We start from the raw sequence: 20,298 nt of genomic DNA on the forward strand, positions 1-20,298 counted from the left end.
GTTGAAACTGGTTTGGACCAGCTGGAGCAGATCGTTCTCTTTTAGCAGAGGGTTGTCAGGACATTGCAGTGAAATTCAGTGGTATCTTTGAGGAGATAATGAATCAGGTTGCTCAACTGTGGCTCATTGATTCATTCAGTATCAACTCAAACATCATACCTCTGCGTCTGCTCTGGCCTTGATGCATGTGATCAGCATTAAAACAGTCGCCCTCCGTACACGAAAAAGCACGTCCGCTTTGTGTCAGACACGGAGACGGTTGCATACAGATGATTTCGGGCTGTGGTGTCTGTCCGGACTGGTCCGAGTGAGAGGTCCGTGTGTGTCTTTCTGCAGCTTCACGTGTAGTCCGATGAGGACTCGGCAATATATACTGAATATCTGAGATGATCCTGATGGGTTTAGTTGCAGACACAGAAGAATAAGAGGTCAACATTGTCGTTATTAAGTTGTTCCCCGGTGGAGTCTTGAGTCGGGGCCCGGCTGCTGTAGACTTGATCACCTTCTTGTCTCACCAGGGATGAGCGGTAGCAGAGTTAAGGCAAAGATGGTGACAAGTAACAAGGATAAGTCAGCTGGTAAGAGAAAGAGAGAGCCGTGATCTGGTCCCCCCGCCAAAAAAACACTGAGAAATGTAAATGGTTCAATTTTAGCGGATCGTGTTCAGTGCAACTTTCTGCCCTTTTATGCTTCTTCAGTTGAGTCATGCCTTTGTTCAGCATTTGGGAAATACACGTATTTGCTGAGAATTAGATGAGAAGATTGATACCACCCTGATACCTTTACGTCAACAGGACACTGTTAGCTTAGCTCAGCATAAAGTCTCAAAACCGCTCTGTCTGAAGATCACACAATGCAACAACCAGCACCTCTTAAGCTCATTAATTAAGAATTTAACAAACGCTTGTTTAAGTCATTTTAAAGACAGAAGTGTAGAAACAGAGCCATTGTGCGTCTACGAGGGGTTTTGTGTTGGACCGTTTCTTAGCCGCGAGCAGTGACTTCATGGAGTCTGCTCATCTTGTTGCCAGGCAACCAGACTTTTACTTGCGATGTGAAAACATTACATTAACTCTTTGGATCAACAAATCACACAGAAAAATGTCAAAACTGGCACAACTTGTCAAATAACAGTCAATTGAAAATAAATGATTCGTTATAAATAATAATTATTTCTCTTTGCATGACTGAAGTGTTCAAGTGGCCAATAGAGTACAGTCGGCATTATTCTCCTTTCAATGACAGACCATTAATACATGCTGTGCAGTATTCAGCCATTTCAAGGAGAAAGCGCCACTTTTTAAAGCTTGATAAAGACGTTCTTTTTAGATATGACCCCACTGAGAGTCAGTGGTGTTGGTGTTTTAGCACGATGTTTGTTTGTTGCAGTGTCTCAATTCGGATACCTCCGTTACACTTCCATGTAGTACGCCGTGTACACTATATGTACTTCTTTGCGCGAGGCGGACAATCTCAGACCATCTCAGCCATTTTCACCAGTTTGGTGGTCCGTCCCCTTCAGCGTCGTAGCCGAGATGGCAACGATTGAGGGTGAGAAGTGTTCCGCCTTCCACACTCAAGCGGTTTGACCGTCGTGAGCACACCATCCGGGTACTCTCGGTGCACTGCATTTTGCCATACTTATACTTCTGCACTCAGAGTAGCAAGTGTAAGTCCGCAAGAAATTGAGATAGAGCTTTTGAATCAAATCTTGTCAGTATGTGAGATTTAATAACTCCAATGAGATGCTCATATTGCTCTACTGTATGTCTGCCGGTTGTCTGTTACAACTTGATAAGCCAATATATTTTTGTTTCTGTGATTTTGTTTCAGTAATATTTGTGATATAATGTATATCTGATGCATAAATAGGCATCATCATGTGCGTGAGACCTAAAAATAACAGGAATTCAACAAGCAGCCCGGTGAATCCGACTTCAGCCACGTCTGAGGATATCTTTCGTGTCCTCTGCCCGTGTTTCCCTCGGTGTCTACACTGTCTTGTTTTCAGCCTCTGTGCCTCAACAGCAGAGTTCCTAAAACCACAGGGATGTGGCCGAGTGCCACGGAGGCTCTTTAGCCCAGAGCTGCAGAGCTTTACATCACACATTTACAACCCCTCCACAGTGTATACGATCCCCAAACTGTGAAATCTTGTTTATCCGAGCGCCATCTAAAATGACACCGTGATGATTTTCTGCCGGCTGTGCACGTGTGTGGGACTTACGTTGACGGGCTACTTGGCAGGAAACGAGTGTGGCACATTTTAAGGATGAAGGATTTTGTAAACTGACACCTTTCTCTCTCTTTCTCTGTTTTCCAGGTTAGCTTTATATGTGTACGAGTATTTGCTGCATGTCGGCGCACAGAAATCAGCACAGACCTTCCTGTCAGAGGTAAGACGTTCTTTCAGTTTGACTTCCTGTTTCTAAAGCGTGAGTGTGGTTCCCCCTCTATTGTATGACCAGGAATGGAATTCACATTATAAGTTGCTCTGGGTTCAAGCAGCTGTTGAGCAATCTTACTGAAAATCTTAGACAACATTAATACATCATGAGCCAAGAATTGGTTTTTTTATTTACTGCTGCTGAGCAACAGCAATGTTCTCTTGAGTGTTTATTCATTTGGGACAATGTAAACATGGCATCGGTTGGGCTACTAAATATGATTACCCGCCCTTCATTATCAGCTCTAATTTGTCATCATAAACGTTACTTAATTCGAGCAGTTTGACATATTGTGAGCATGTGTTGCTCATTTGACAAGCAAAGCAAAGTAAAAATCAAGTTTACCTTTTTTAATATTTGAACCAAACACGACCATGTGTCGCAGGTCTGCTGTACGTATTCGTCTCATTGTAGGCCCCTGAACTGTTGAAGAGGTAATGTCTCTAATGCGTTGCATTCTCTTCCTTAATGGACATCCTTCCTGCTAATGGCCCCGTGTCCAGGCCGTCTCCTGTACAACACCTCTCCTGCCCCACTGGCTTTATTCAGCTCCACTTAATACACTCCCCAGCGCTGAGAGGGCTTTAGTAGCAAGCCAAGGCAGGTCCATATTATTCAACTTTAATACTGACAGTGTTTATCTCTCATTTCATCTGGTGAGCTCAGTGTAGAGTCGCATAGAGATACTGATCTGCATCTGCATAAACTCACACTGCACACACCCAGAAGTGAGAGTCTAGTGAGCAACAGGCGGTTGTGCTAGCGAGAGGCTTTGCTTCATTTTAAAGTTGAAATTAGTTTCTCTACCGGTTTCTTGTAAAAGGCAATGTTATATCTAGCATTAAAGGAATAGGTCAGCATTTTAGGAAATGTGCTCATTTGCATTTTTTATTATTCTATACCACTCTCATATCTTCTATATATATATATATATATATATATATATATATATATATATATATATACACATATATATATATATATATATATATATATATATATATATATATGTATATATACATATATGTATGTTTATATATATATATATATATATATGTATGTATATATACATATATGTATGTTTATATATATATATATATATATATATATATGTATGTTTATATATATATATGTATGTTTATATATATATATGTATGTTTATATATATATATATATATATATGTATGTTTATATATATATATATATACATATATGTATGTTTATATATATATAATATGAAGCTAAGGCTAGCCGACTTTAGCTGAGCTTAGCATAAAGACTGGAAACAGGGTGAACCATTTAGCACCGACCAAGTCAGTTAACATATTATATCCTGTTACTTTAATTCGTTTTTTCGGGTGTTTGTCCCGGACTTTATCTCGGTCGAGCACAGTTACTTCCTGGAGTTTTGTCGTCACCGTGAAGTAGCCAGGTAATTAGTGCTGACCCTTTTTTTTTTCCAGTCTGTATGCTAAGCTAAGCTAAGCAGCTACTAGCTCCATATTTACAGTGCAGACATGAGTGGTTTACATTTCCCCATCGGTCTCTCAGCAAGAAAGGGAATAAGAGTGTTTCCTAAAATGTCAAACTATTTATTGAATGGGTTGCACCTTTAGAGTTGATGGTGATCGAGCGTTTGTTAGGTTTGCCTGTAACTGCTTCCAACCACAACCATTTATTTGATGTCTTACTTGTCCTGGGCCACAAAACAAGCTGTAAAAGAACTGTCACTATCAATGTGATCATTTTAATCCCTAAAAAAAAAAAGAAAGTCATATCTCTTCCAGTTTAGTTGAACAGATTTTTTGCAAAAATAAGTGAAAACACATTAAAAAAAAAGGACATATCCCAAAATCACTCTTTCTGGGACGTGGATGTATCAATCAGACAGTAATTGGTTGCCTGAGTTTATAGCGTGCAGGCAGGCTGCCGGCAGGGCGGGCGGTGCTGCTGGAGGCCGTCCCAGCTGCCAACAACCACGGGCGGACGTCTACAATACGAAGCAAAGATGGGGGGGAAAGCAGCACAGGGAGATCAAGTGGTGGGGCTGCAGAGAGCCTCGCTCATTGCAGAGCCCTTGTGGGGGAATCTTCCCCCCCGGAGATTGAGCGTTATTGGTGAGCTGCTGGAAACGGGTGAAGTTCTGGGTCGCAGGCAACCGGAGGCACACACAGACACCCAAACACACACATTTAAACGGCCTCAAACAAGAATTTCAGCAACATCTCCACAGATGGGGATTAGAACAACATACACGCAAACACACACAAACAATCCGTGTCCACGAGGCAAGCATGCAAAGACTGCTCAGTCAATTTAACGCCAGTTGTCTCAAAATGTTGCGCCTGCAACCGTATATTGCGAAATGATTTTGTTCATTTCAACCGCAGCATCGTTTGTGTTTTGCTGTCTTATACGGTCGGAGTCGGTGTGTTTGGATCAGACTAACGGTAAACAAACACAGCAGCTTGACCGTTCACCTTTTCACCTTCATGCAGCAGTAGAATGTACTCTCACGAGTATTTGAAGAAAGGTTGCAAACGGAGATGATTTGTTGCACTCATCAACATGTTCGGTTCCCCTGTTCGCACTCAGTCAACGTTCTCTAAATCTTTCTTAAAGCACACAAAACCTGATCACCCTCTCTTGGCTTTGATTTCTTTCCTGTAATCCTTTCGTTTCGTCGATCGTCTGCCGTTTTATTTGCTTCTGTTCCTCTCTATTAACCTCCCGTTAAACCTCCTCACTGTTCATTCTCCTGCTTGTTTCTCCACGCTACAGTGGCCGAGTGCCCTCAATGAATGCAGCTGAAGAAAGCGCCTGCAAATGGAGACGAAAATCTTCGAAACAATTTAACGCAAATAAATATAACACACTAAATTCAGAGAGATACACATGCATGAGGATCATTAATGCACCGCAAATATAGACGCGCTGCAAATCAAATACAACACAATAGAAAATCGTTGAAAGCTTTGGTCTGGAAAAAGCAAGTAAGAGGACTATTGCTTACTGATTATCGATTAATCTGCCATTTAATCTTGATTAATCAATTAATCATTTTGTCTCTAAACTACCGCAAGGCAGTAAAAATATACATAATTTCCCATAACCCCAAGGCAATGCATTTAAATAGATTGTTTATTGTATTAGTCTAAAACCAAAAGAAATGCAGTTTATTAAATAAATGACGAAGAAAAGTATCAAATCCAGAGACTTTTACATTTGTTACTAGAATTCTTACTTAATAAAAATGACAAATAAAAATAGTAGTCTGTTGATAGAATAATAGATTCATGAAAAATAAACATTCAGTTCAGGATGTCCTGCTAAACGTGTTATTTGCAGTGCATAGAGATCTCTCAACCTCAGCACCTATGTACCTCGCAGTCTCTTTCTCTCTCTGTCGCACACACACACACACACACACACACACACACACACACACACACGCACAAAGAAAAACGCAGAAATGTTTCAATAGATAAGGGACTTCTATCCTCGCAGGTAAACTGAAGGCCCACACACTCACACCTGTTCATCTAATGAGAGCGCTGTCACCTGGACTCTCCTACCTCAATTAGCCTCTGTTCCTCTTCAGTGAGGAGCACACACACACACACACACACACACACACATATTTATAGTATACACACACTTCTGTCCCCGAGAGGACTTTGCCACTCTGTGCTTTCCTGCACAGTGCAGCACTCAGCTCTTTAGCAGCATTAAATCAACAAGCCCAGCCCACCTACGGCACAACGCATCACTATAAACTGCACTGGGGAAATCTATAGAATAGACACTTCAATAGAAATCTGAAGCGAGGATCTACTGTATAGAAAACAAAGACAAATCTTGCTGCTGTCATGCTGTCCTCACAGACTGGTGAATCACGTATGTATGACGAGTGAATGTGTGTGTGTCAGGTCAGTAGGACTGTGTGTGTGTGTGTGTGTGTGTGTGTGTGTGAAGCAGGGTCTGCTATCTCTCACTGGATCTTATCTCGGTGTCCAGATTCAGGCAGGAGCTCTGCTGGTTTGTGAGGGCAGTGGAGAGGGCCGCTGCTTCAAGACAGCCACCGTTTCTTATCCGGAAACTCGGCGCTGCACTGCACTGTCGCTGCGCCGCCCGTCGGCTTATTTTTCTGTCCGACTTTCGCTCCGTCTGGCTAAAATTGGGAGGACAGTTGAGCAAAATGATTACGATATGCATAAAACATGCTGCGATGTCTAATTTTTAATTGCCCTCCTCTGTCGTCTCCCCTCCATCCTCCATTGCACTTCTCTCTTCCTCTCAGATCCGATGGGAGAAGAACATCACACTTGGGGAACCGCCAGGATTTTTACACTCATGGTGGTGGTATGTACATGTTGATCCTCTTGCTCTTGACCACACACACACACACACACACACACACGTTATTTCAACAGCTCACGTTCATACTGTACAAGGACTCTTGATGGTCTGAAAGAAGGTGCATACTGAATCAATAAATATATGTGTCATGTCTGCGTGGTCTGATTTCCTCGAGTTATGACTCGAGATGGGAGGGCCGTCTTTGACGCATATAACTTCCTGTTGTTTTTAGAACACCACCTTTTCACCTCACCCGTCTATCGCTTCACGTCTGACCCGCCATGCCTCCTCACAGTTTGAAAAGCTTTACTCCGTCGTCAACCTTCTTGAGACTTTTTAACCTTATGCTCCATTCAACAGAACACGGCTCTGACGTGGTCTGTTCCACTTTTCTTTCTGCATCCTTCAACAAATCTGTCAGATCTCTTAATGCTGGATGAAACGAGGACAGTGTTTTCTATCTGGCTGGAAGAACGGGGTCAGTGGGCTTAGGGCCTGACACGTACACTGTGCATGTCTGAATTGGAAGGAATGGGAACACCCAAATGTAGGATTCCCCTCTTTCCAGTTGTCAGGCCAAGAGCCAGAAAACCCAACTTAAAGGCAAGGAGGCGAGCAGGCAGGCAGGGATGAGGAAGCTGGGCAGCTGCAAAGGATGCAGACAATGAATCAAGCAGCCAAACAGACATGGAGGTTGAGAGGCTGAATCCTCAGCAAGGCAGCACTAGAGGCAAAGAGAGCCAAGATAAGAGGTTTGACAGGACCCGCTTTGTTTGTCATTCATGCTATCCTGCTCATCCCTAAAGCCCCCCGGCCGGCCCTGTGTAATAAACCCGGATATGCGGCTTCATTCATTCATCCTCTCTGGCCCCAGTGTGTGTTGTAATTGTGGAGCCTGTTGACACGGTTCATAATGGTCCTTAAAGAGCCTGGCTTCTCTCAACCTGACAGCTCTCAATTGGACAGCTACCAGTAATGCTGACAGAATGACATACACAAACATACAGCGCAGCGTAGGTTTGCTCTCGCCTCTGCCTGAACCAATAAGAGGGCTCAGGGAGACTCGCCCAGTGAGTGTGTGTGTGAGAGAGAGAGAGAGAGAGAGAGAGAGAGAGGGAAGCAGAGAGGGAAGCCGAGCGCTCCTAGAGTGTGTTCTGACTGCATTGAAATATTTCAGCAGAGTGTGGGAGATGACCCCGTGTGTGCGTTGAGCAGTTGGAGTGTCGGCTGATGATTAGCCGGGCTGAGCGGGGCAGGACTCCGGTGCAGTATGACCTCGCTGAGGGGCGTCTGTCTGGGCCACACAGCACGTGGACGCGGAGACTCACTGGGGGTGGGGTCCGGGGGTCGGCTGCCGGGGGAGTAGGGGGCGGGGGGGGAGGCGGAGTCCTCTGTCCACCCCTACACCACCCAACCTCCAGCCTCCCCCCAAAACAAAAGCTCCAGATGGTAGGAAAGCCACCAACCTCCCTCATCCCTCACCCTTCGCTCCCCCTCCCTCAACCTTTGTCTGGAGGCCTTTCCCTTTGTTTGCGGAAGAGAGACCCCCGAACGGATTAACTCTTTGCATTCCAGCCTCTTTTGTGTTAAACAGCCAAATCTAAGACCCCGACCCCGCCGCCACCCCTAGCCCCGCCCCCGTCGTCCCTTCCTCAGCACCTCACTGGGGTTTTCTTCCCTCCTGTCTCTGCTTCTGTGGCTGTTTCCTGTAGGATGGCGTTGGCAGGGGGCTTCAGAGTGAGACCGGAGCTGTAAGGGGGGGGGGGGATGTTGGGGGAGGAAGAGGGAGCCTGGCGGTGGGGGTCACTCATCCACATCTGTTGTTATGGGTGGAAGGATAAAGAAAAGGCTCAGCGAGGGCTGCAGGTGTTGATTGTGTCATTAGCTCCCTCTCTATTGGCTGCTGCTAGTTGTCTCCTCCTTATCCCCAAATCGATTGCCTTAACCAGTTTTCACTGGATGGCCACTGAATCCTCAGCACCCCCCCCCACACACACTCACACACACACACACCCCTCACCCCAACACACAAAACCTCAGCACATCACCAGTATGTCGAGGGATCATCTGTGTGATTGCCTCCAGCTGAAATTCTTATTTGTGAGGGGTAGAGAAAACAGTGAGAGGACAGCCGTCCTCTGCCCCTAAATGTCTGGACTGCTCTTTATAAACACAGGTTTCAGAGAGTCTTCTCCGCCTCTTTCTCCTCTACTACCCTCTCCTTGCTTAATTCATCTTCGTCTTTCCTCAAAACGTGTCTTACAGATCGTAAATCGGAGCAGCTGAGTTTGAAATACTGTTCGCAACTTCAGCCTCCTCGTCGAGTAGGACGTAGGAGACAGACCATCGCCTAGCTGTTGCATCTAAATACAATGACCATCGCCTAGCTGTTGCATCTAAATACAATCCAATAGGAACACTAATACAGTCAATTCAGCTAATTCAAAAGGAGCAGCACACCGTTTGCTTCTGATCTGGTTTCACTTGTTAACAAACTTCTATGACAATGCAACAAAACAAAAGACTAATTACAGCAGGTATGCCTACGAGGCCAGCAAGGGCAGCGATCATTTTGGGATAATGCATCAACAGTCTCAAGTCTTCCGACATTGCAGCATATTCAAATCCATTTGTAGTGGAACAGAAAATCAGATGTGTTCTGAAAATGCAGATCGCCTACAGATCGGCTTCCTTGGACAGCCTGAAAAAAAGAAATCCAGAACAGAAGAAGCGATCGCGTCATGTCTCATGTCGTTTTATTTGACCGCTGCTCCACAAAGGAGATGCAGCGAAACCCATTTTGCAACAATGTGTGGATTCATTTTGCACTGCCACTTAAACTGTGGGATTGGGCACTTTGTCTTTGGCTGTCCAGAAGGTCTCTGAAGTCTCCACCGTGTACCTCAATGCAGGAGTTTCCTCCACCTGCATGCGTGAACGTCTTAACGACGCACGTACGACTTCATTTGAATTGTTGGCTCCTCTTAAGCCGTCACTGTGTTTCTATTTATTGGTCCAAAGGGAGTATTCCTGATTTACATGGCACAGTGGTGCCGTTGTGTTCTCCTGCTCGCTGGATGCATTGCTGCTACCGGGAGAACGGCTGTTGCTTGAGTCAAGGTATTAAAGACAACTGGAGGGGTTGTGTTTCTCCGCCTCCGCTCTGTGATTGCAGCGTTTTACCCCAGTAAGAGGAGCCTGTTCTGATAAGAAGCAGCGTAGTCGACTCTCTGAAACTTTTCTTCGGACTCATTCTCTGTCTGCCTCCTTATCTCCAGCTGTTTCCGTCTCTGTCTTGATGTCCATGTATATTTCCTTCTCTCCTCACTCCTCACGCGTTGAAGACGCACACGGGATTATCATGTAGACCTGCGGCCAGCAGCCCGTGTGTCTGTCTGTCTGTGTCTTTGTTTACACTCCTTATTATAATGGAAAAGCACATTGAAACCACTGGCTTTGTCAGACCACAGTTAATTGCAAACAATTTTCATGATGGCATTTAATTTTAGTAATTGTCTTCTTCTGGACGGCTGGTCGCTAATCCCTTCCTCCTCTGTTCTGGATACAACGTGTGTGTGTGTGTGTGTGTGTGTGTGTGTGTGTGTGTGTGCTGACAGTGCCAGCTCATATTTTTTGTAGCCTTGTTTCTCATTTGAATGAATGAAAAAAAAGAGTTTGCATGACCCCAAGCTGCAATTTAAATCTCCCTCTGTGACTTCAAAGTAAGAGCAGTTTAAGTTTTCTCCTACACAGAGTTGTTTGGCTCAAATACCATCGGTTGCTACCCATAACACCATAAAGAGCTTCCCATGATGAGATGATTAGATTGAAATGATTAGATAATTGGAAAGAACATTTACTATTACAAGGGTGTGCAGAGTACAAGATTTCTCGCAGATTGCTGTTGCTAATTAACTGCGAATTTTGACTTCCCAGATCATTTCTACTGATTAGTGTCTCCGAAAAGGAAGAGACAACAACTATGACAAGAGCTTTTTTTTCTGGAAATGTGGGTGGGATTGTCAAATCAGAGATAGCAATGGTCCCATCCAGACTTTGCCTGGATTCAGTCCCAGTGATACATAAGATGGTGCACTAGATGGGAATGGATTTGTTCCCCCTGATTGCACCCTGGAAATCATTCCTACAACATTAGAGTAATTCTGCCTGCTAATCCAACACCTTTTCACACCTAAGGGCTCGGTTGTAACTCTACAGAGGAGCGAGTGCTGCATCAACCACCTAAAATGATATGAGAACAATGAAAGTCTTGGTTTCTGCTAGGGCTGGGCGATAAATCGATTTAATCGATTAATTCGAATGTGTGCTTTAAGGCGATGTGTTTTATTGAAAATCGAGAAAATCGCCCCCACCCCTTTTTCCCGTAGTAGAGTGCGCGCGCATTGTTTACAAACTAAAACAATGGCGGCCAGCAGCTTCACTGCTGGCCGCCGCCGCCGCCACCTCACAACAACAACCCAGCATTTTGGAGACATTCACCAACTGTACTCCGCATGAGAAGAAGAGTGCCCGGTGGAAAGCCATCACGGATGCAGTCGCGATGTATATCGCAAAAGATATGGTGCCCATATACACCGTGGAAAAGCCGGGGTTTATTCACCGTCTCAAAGCTTTGGACCCCAGGTACGTGCTACCAAGCCGTAAACATTTTTCTGACGTTGCCTTGCCTCGGCTGTACAATAGTACACGCCAAAGGATCTCTGCGGAGCTGGAGGGGATGTCATTCTACTCCGCAACAACTGACCTGTGGTCCAGCAGGTTGACCCAGACACCGATCCACTTGACTGGTGGAAGCGTCACCAACTTAACTTTCCAAGGCTAAGTACTTTAGCAAAGAAATACCTCTCTGTGCCAGCTACAAGTGCCCCCTCTGAGAGGCTTTTCAGTGTGTGGGGGGGGGGCATTGTTACATGCCACCGTGCATGCCTGAAGCCAGAGGTAGTAGACAGGCTTGTCTTCCTGGCAAAAAATATTTAGAAAAAACATGCACTACTGTTTAATACTGTTGGTTATGTTGTGAATGCACTTGATTTTGTTTACATGCACTTATTTACTGTGCAAAATATGTTATGTTGATGTTAGATCAGATGTTGCACTTTTGAAAATGTGAATGTTAAAGGGTCATATACATTTTATTTCATGCTGTGTTTGTATCAGTGTATTCAGTTAGAAAAGCTTACTGTAAAAAGTTACATTTGCACAGTTGTTTACAATGGAAGGCTACTATTTAATGCCATTTAATGTTATGTTTAATTTAATTTTATATTTAAATGATTCAGGCAAACAAAAGAGTGACCAAATACTTTTTGTATACTACAGGCACCTTTCTACAATGTTCAGGTTTTGTTTGCACTTTATTTTTATCAACCTACTTGGGAAAATCATCACAAAATAAAAGAAAAAATTGTTTTCAACAGCTTCTGTCATCTGCAAAAAATTTTGGGGGAAAAAAATCGATTTAAATCGTGAATCGGATTTTTTGTAAAAAAATCGGAGATTTTTTTTTTAGGCCATATCGCCCAGCCCTAGTTTCTGCATTTAGTCTCATCCGCCAGCGTTTCCGATTATGCAGAGCAACCGAGAGAGAATGAGATTTCCCTGCGTGGCTCAGACACAGGCTGTGAGATGTTAGATCACCCCCCTCCCCCCCCCCCCCCCCCCCCCCCCCCGCCCGCACACGTACCTGGTTGCGTCTTTTCGGGCAACAAACTGTAACCTACGTTCCGTTTCATTTCCCTGAGAGCTGATTGGATTTGCGATGGCCGAGCCCGTGGCTGACGGAGCAGCAATCTTTTTGACACCGACCGATGGATATGATAATGTACACTGGCTTTATTGTCAGGTGACAGAAGGGCAGCGCGACACGCGCAGCATATGTGTTCACTGCCGCCTTTGAACAGTCCCTCTCTGTTCCTTCAGCGCCCTCCTTGTCTAGAGGGGACCCCAGTGTTCACTGAACGCCTCGGGGCACCAACTCTGTCTTTTAATCTTTAAATACTTTACCAACACATTTCTATTGTAGTTCACACGCTTTGAGCGGCTGGTATCACGTGCCGACGGGTTGAAATCTCTTTTTTACTTTCAGGACACCCATTGTTTCCCTCTTGTTTCTCTTGGTGTCCTCCAATAGCACAAATGGCTCAAAGGAACATGAGTGAAAGTGCAGATCAGTGATCAGGGATGTTTTATAATAACCATATTTAGGAGTTGATGGCACTGAACCATGAAAATCAAACAACTTGTTCAGTGAAAAATGACCAACATGTAACAGGATGCTCGTGAGCAATTCTCTGACACTTATGGGCAATCAGCGAATATTTTCTGCTCCATTTCGCAGTCCGTCAAATCAAGTGTCACGGCTGTCCCCGACATCAGCACAAAGGACGCGCGTAACAGTTTATGTGCGCCTTTAAATGACAGCAAGTGAGTTCAGCAGTTCTTTTTTTTTAATATGTATAAGCTGTCCATGAAATCAATATCTTGAAGAAGTAGAAGTCCTTAATGTGGACCGGCTTAGCAGGTACTTCATTTCAGTGCGGTAATTAAGGGCCCATTTGGAGTGGGACCTAGTGGCCCCTGCTGCCCTGAAGGAGTGGGATTGGTCTCATTAACTAATATGAGAACGGCTGTTTGGGCAGTAAGTAACATAATCACAGCTCATTGGTCAATAATTTGCAAGTCACCAGGGCAGATTGAGAGGAGCATTCGGTGACCCGGCCTTCCTGGATGACAGCTCTCTGGAGGACTGGCGGACTGTGTGGAGGCCGACGTGAATCTGAGTGCTGAGGGTTCCTGTTGTTACAGGGCTTTTTAATCGGGCTTTGTATCCAATCACTGGTCTACAGATATCAGAATTGAAAACCGGAAAGTAGAGCTGAAATACTTTGTCCATGAATGAAAAGGCAATTAATTTAAATACATTTTAAGGAAAAATGCGACGTGAATGTATGCTGGTTTCTCTATGCCTGTAAACTAAATGTCGTTGGGTCTATGACAGTTTGTTAAACAAAGCAAGCTATTTAAATCTGTAAACTTGGGCTTTGGAAAATTGTGATGGGACCCATTTTACCAAACAATTAATCAAGACAAGGTACATCAAGAATGAAAAAGATTGTGAGTTGTAGCTATGTGAGTTTACGCCATCGACTCATCGCACGATATGTGGACATGACCTCTTTGATCATTTTAGCTGAGGTCATAATTGGCCCTGGCGTTTACATGCGTGTCTGTTGACACAGAACGCCAGAATAAACAGCCGTGCGTTTCCGACCATTTCCAAAAATTGTGCATTCTGCAAAAAAGCAGATTCCCAGATTTCACTCTTACTTTTAAGACATTTATTGAATCAGTACATCCAACTTGTGCTCTGCTCTTAGTCTTCCAATCTATTTTATTTCTGCAAATACATTTATTTATGACAATGTACTATTTAACGTTGCTGTCACATTTGGAATTGGAGTTTAATAAATATAACGAACAAATGCCACTGATACCAGTGCGCGGTGAGTCATTTTACCTTCTTCAGCACACAAAAAGGCGCACTTGTGAATGCTGTTTCAAAGATGAATGGCTTGTATTGAAAAATGTGTTTGTATTACTTCATAAAAGGGTATTTATACCGTCGTCCTATTCATACTACTTTATTTGTTGTACCTCCATCAGTGCACTTTAACCACTTTCCCTCAGCACACGAACTTGTCTTCATTTAAAACCATCTCCACATCAGTAATACACAAAGCAGGAACATCCCATGTCTCTGGATCCACAGTGTCTAACTCGCTCTCTCGTCCTGTGTGCACAGTGTATTCTGGGATCTGTACTGCGCTGCCCCGGACCGGAGGGAGACATGTGAACATTCCAGCGAGGCCAAGGCTTTCCATGACTATGTAAGTGAACTTAAACAACCCTCCAGTTGTGTACCAGCATGGGCACAAATGCAGTTTGCACACATTCACCACTTGGACACACATGCTTGTGTGAGCACATACAAGCACACACACAGGGGTGTGCATCAGAGAGATGGCACTATTCTGTGTGTGATAATGCTGCTGGTTCTTGTTTTGACATGCCTGGTCGGCCTGCTGCAGCCTTATGTTTTGCACGGGACAGCCTCTGAGCCAGACGTCTGACGTAGCATGCTTTTAAAAATGCAACACCTGTGAACACCACTTCTATATTTCATGGGAAAGCCCTTACACTTCCGCCTTTAAGTCTAATCGAGAGTCTTCATGCCATTTCTGCCACATTTCACATGATCGAGCTTGGTTAGCTGTCTCTTTTTTGTAACCCTGTAGCTCAGCTGCCGGCCGCACTTCCTCAAACGTCGACCCCTGACCCCTCAGGCCTCAGCCAAAACTGCGGAGCCTGTAGGTGAAAGGTCACAGCACTGCCTGGCTATTTATTGGTCCACTCAAGGCTTCAGCAAAGGTCACAGCACATGAAGCAGCTGGCCGATCACACAAGCACATTAACACACGCACAGATTCACAAACAATACAGATACACGGAGGACACATTTAGAGCTGGACAGGCGACTCTAGTTGTGGCTGTAGGGGGCCGGACGGGCGATGAAAGGTCAGGGTCTGCGGCCCTCTTGACCCTCTCATCTTCTGAAGAGTTGGTGCAGTCGATCAGTAACCTATTGAACACACGCAAGCTGGGCGTGAGCGGATCGACTACAATTGAAAGTCTTTGTTGGCCCAGCTCGTATTATTGCAAATGAGCGTTTTGATGTGTGATTGTGGCCCTCACAGACTGACTCCCTCTCCGTCAGTTTGGGTTTTAAAATAGATTTCTGTCTTCCTTTTTGGCTCGTCCACACTACATGTTGCCCGAGACTTATTTGAATGAGGATTACACAGGCGTTAGGATGCCGACTGGACAGACGGCTTCACCCGCTAGATTATCGTTCCACCTGGGCAGCAGTGAAACCTGAAATGGATTAGAGGCGCTATTCTCACCATTTCAATCAGGCTGCTTCAGCCCACAGCCGTTCACACATTCAGTTCAACTCTCTTATGAGGTTTGACAGCAAAAGTGTGAGCGCTTGTCAGCTGAACAGATTACATTTGTTGTGCATGTACTACGCATGTGTGTGTGTGTGTGTGTGTGTGCGGGGCACGAGTCGATGTGCACGTACTCCCCTCCTGTCTGTGTGCGTGTGTGCATGCGTCGGACCACCATAAGATTAATTACATGGTTAATTAAACCGAGTAGTTAATTAAATCTGACAACTGTGTCTAATTAATCTAAATGCAATATAATTTCCTACACCTTTCTCCAGAGGTAGGCCAGCTGGATACCTGCATATCAGCTCTTTAACGGCTCCGGTTTGACAGGCCTGGTCAATATATGGCTGAACGTCAAGCTTCAAATTCTGCCGCCGTAAAAAAAAAAAAGACACGTTTATAAAAAAAAAGAAAAAGTGTTTCACTCTCCGGCTGCGTAAATCAGTCGGGGTCACTGATGCTGCTGTATATTTGACGACAGAACAAAACAAATACTTAAACTGCGCTGTTGGAAGTGATATATTGTCGTAAATGAGGACGCTATGAGGTCTTGTGAGCTCGTTTTTTAACAAACAAACAAACGTTCAAGAAATCAGACAGTGTTGTTTGATCTTTGACCCGGCTCAAGTTCAGGAGGTTGGAGTGTGTGAGCTGTCTGTCTGTCTGTCTGTCTGTCTGTCTGTCTGTCTGTCTGTCTGTCTGTCTGTCTGAGAGGGCAAATCTGTTGGCACTTTAGATAAAAACATGATTCATTAAAGCATTAGTTGTGAGACTTTATCTCCTTAAGATACAGTTATAATATTCTAAAATGTCTCGGATGTCTTGTGCATCTTTTTTTATAACCTTAATCCTGATTCATGTGTTTGCTGTCTTTGGGACAACTTAAAATAAAGTGATGCATCTCTAAGCACTGTTTGGCTGCACAGCGTGAGTTAGTAATGACTGACCCAGGGGGCCACTGCTTTTGAGTGATGCTATTTAATAATAAAGGAATATTGTACTTTTTCCTCCTTTTGATCGTAAATGCTGGAACATTTTAAGATTCACCCCGAAGTGACAGGTAACCATTGAGTGTGTGTGCATGCTCAGCGGGTGTGGCAGAGCCTCTGACAACAGTAAAATGCTGTTTGTGTGTGTGAGCAAACGTGCTTGTGTGTGTGTGTCTTTGTGTGACAGAGAGAGGAAAAGAGAGTGTCAGGGTCGAAGCGTGTGAATCCCCAGGGTGATGAGGGGTCTGTCTGTCTCTGATTAACTCTGGCTCCTCGGTCCCCGCAGACCGACGGCCTGATCAAGTCTCTATCGCGGCCCCTTGCTGATAACGGCTCCCTCATTCCCGCTGGTCCCCCCGGATCACAGAGTGAAAAACAACACGGCTCCCGGGAGTCGCACGCGCTCCTCTCTGTGTGTCGTTCTACAGAAAGAGGAATGTGTGCGAGATAAAGCGGCATTGGTTTTGATTTTATTGACGTTTTATTTCTCTTATAATTTATGGCCTCCGCTATGGCGACGGCAGTTTGCTTTCTCAACGTTGCTGTGCTATAAAACTGATATTCTCCCGATATTATGATAGTTTCCCGGAGCCAATGTGGTTGCTAGGCAACATTGAGCCCGTTTACAGTGTTAGTTACAGATTTGGTTTTGGCTCCGCTCAGTTTGGCTCCATTTGGCTCCATTTGGCCCGGTTTGAAGGCACCTCTTACTCAGCCCTGTCCTACTGGCCCCCATTGTGAGCGATGATGTAGACTTGGTGGACTCTCCAGTTTGGGAAAGATAATGGTGTATAATGTGCTAATCCTCAGATCTGGGGACTGGTTGACAGCTAATCCAGGGGAATGTGGTGGGATTGGAGCCCTGGCCGCACTCCCAGAACTCTGACTGGCTGGATCGCTGCTTGGCTTCACCCCTGGATGGCGGTTCTGCTATCATAGCCACTCCAAACTCGCGCGTAAACACTCACACATGCAGGCACGCTTCCGTTCGTATCACATACCCACACTTGCATGCAAAAAACAAACAAACACACACACTCAAAGTAAGCGAGATGATACGGTATCATAAAGAGCTGGGACACTCTTGGACCTCTGTAAAGTCATTTAAGTGGTCTCTCTTGTCGTCCTAATTGTTGGAGTTGTGTTTCTGTCCTTCCTCTTCACGTTGCCGTTTCATCATGTTTATTTCTTACGGTCCTCTTTTCTGCTGGAATCTGGATGTTCCTCAAAAGAGCACTTTGTTGAGGAAACGTGTTTGATTATCAGAACATGGCTTTAGGAACTCAATATTAATGATGAAAGGACGGGAGCTTTTGTGATGAGGAAAGCATACATATTGACGAGCGACGAGGCACGCTTGTTCACACGCACGCATTCTTGCTCACATTAAAGCAGACAGAAGAATGAGTCTCTGTTTTCTCTGTTGCTGCACACACACACGCACACACACACAAACACAAACTCATGCACGCACTTGCAATCACAGACAAACAGTCTTTCAGGAAGCGATACACCCGGCCTTGTTGTAGCAGACATTTTGCTTTGCCCCAGCCAGAGCTCGCAACCCAGAACATCTGCGATTCATGCCAATCCGGGTTCACCGCCTGCGGAGTGTCACAGATTTAGTGCCACAAGTGCGTCATTCATGTCGCAGAGCTTCACGGACTCCACTCAGCTCTCCGCTGGTTGACGAGAGCCGTTATGACGGTTGGGATGGAAGAGTCAAATAAGGGTATCTGGATATGACACAGGAACAACTGGAGTAAATACACCGGTGAATTTGATCGGAAGTGGTTATAAAATTATAATTATTTGGTTGTTTGAGTCAGGCAAAAATGCCAGAAATTCACTGGTTCCAGCTTCACCAATGAGAGCGCTCACAGTGTTTCTGTTTCATATCATTCTAAATTGACAAATTCAGTATTTTAGACAAAAAATATGATAATTGGTCATCTTTCAATGAAATCACATCGAGACATCGTGATACAAAATTACGACAGAATTGCAAGCATATGCTAATCATTGTCTTAATCTGATAACGTGGGTACACTGATTTGTGTATGCATGTAATAACAGTCGCTTGAGTAGAGCTTGAAATATTTTTTCATTTTTTCTCCATAATTTCACTTGAAAGTGTTCACTTTGCACTCAAGTTCTTCATGAAATTAGAAAATAAAAAAATTGGCTTTACCATATGGTTAATTTATATCGACGATATATTTGATATATAACCAGAAAACATTGTATGTCGTGATTTATATCGAGATATGAATTGAGCTATACTGGATGAAACGTTTTGGACACATCGCCCTAATCCGAACACGTCATATTGGGCTCTGCCAAAATGTCTTGTTGTGTCACACCAAAACCCAAAGATATTCAGTTTACCGTCGCATAAGACCGCAGATGGAGTAAATCTCCACATTTGCTATGCTGGCACAAGCTGTTGACTATTTTGTTCTGTTCATCGACCAATTGATGAAACCGCTAATTGTTTCAGCTCTGAATAAATGACTGTAAAGGAAAAACAATGGAAAGAAGTGGAAGCCTTTAATCTGATCTGTTCCCAGCGTGCAGTGTGCAGACGGAGAGGTAGACGGAGGTTCTCTGTTGGCTGTTGCCTAGGGATTCTTTGAGAGGGTTAAACATTTGTTAGGCTGGACCACAGTAACAGGTGGCACGAGGGGAGGAGCTGCACTCTGTAAACAACCGTTGATGGCCTGGCCTTTGTCTGGAATCTGTGTGTGATTTCGTGTGTGTTCGCCACCTCCACAACTCCCTGTGTCGCCGCACCAGGTGCTCACTCGCCTGACTTTCACGCCACACGTCTGCTGAAGCCCTTCCTTTTCCTTTCATAGCCGTCTTTGTCTCTGTCCCTTTTTTTTTTTTTTTTTCCGAAAGACAGAATTTACTCATCCTGCACCGTTTTCCCTGCTTCAATTCCTCTCAGGTCTTTTTCACCACTAACACCCCCCCTCACCATCCCTCACCACCCCCCCGTCGCTCTTTCTTTCCTTTCCTCTCTGTTCCATGCTCTCTTTCTGATCCTCCCCCTCTCTCCTTTTGCCTCCCTCCATCACTCCCTCCCTCCCACCTCTCCTCTCGCATCCCTCCCCCTCTCTCGGAGGAGATTGATTGGGTAATCTGGCTAGGTGCCAGCAGTGCCCGCTTTCTTGCTCGGGGGAAGGAGAGAAGCGGGGGCGACGTGACGACATGTAGGAATAATAATAACACCCATAATATAGGCACAGTAGGTATGGATGGAGGGATGGAGAGAAGGAGGGAGCAGAGGAATGGAGTCCGCCTTGGCACAGCGACGTCTTCTTTTATTCTCCTGGCCGTTTTCCGGTTAAATATAGCCCACACACGAAAGGCATGCCACAACGTTGTGTCTCCATTGCTGTCCGTCTCGATCTGTCTTTCTATCGTTCTATCTTTCATCCCCCCCTTCCTCACCTCCTCCGTTTGCGTCTG

The 20,298-nt window shown here is 44.8% G+C and overlaps 1 protein-coding gene across 3 annotated transcripts in view; it reads left to right on the top strand.

Moving 5' to 3' along the window:
• Positions 1–20,298, top strand: part of ssbp4 (single stranded DNA binding protein 4) — an 83,009-nt gene that overhangs the window by 7,189 nt on the left and 55,522 nt on the right. For all 3 annotated transcript variants that reach the window (XM_079267089.1, XM_079267090.1, XM_079267088.1), the window contains exons 2-4: positions 2,324–2,396; positions 6,748–6,809; positions 14,629–14,713. In XM_079267089.1, coding sequence (XP_079123215.1) covers positions 2,324–2,396; positions 6,748–6,809; positions 14,629–14,713 — 220 coding nt within the window. The remainder of the gene's footprint in view (positions 1–2,323; positions 2,397–6,747; positions 6,810–14,628; positions 14,714–20,298) is intronic.

The sequence above is a fragment of the Melanostigma gelatinosum genome (assembly GCF_949748355.1).
Source record: "Melanostigma gelatinosum genome assembly, chromosome: 4".
NCBI classification, from domain to species: domain Eukaryota; kingdom Metazoa; phylum Chordata; class Actinopteri; order Perciformes; family Zoarcidae; genus Melanostigma; species Melanostigma gelatinosum.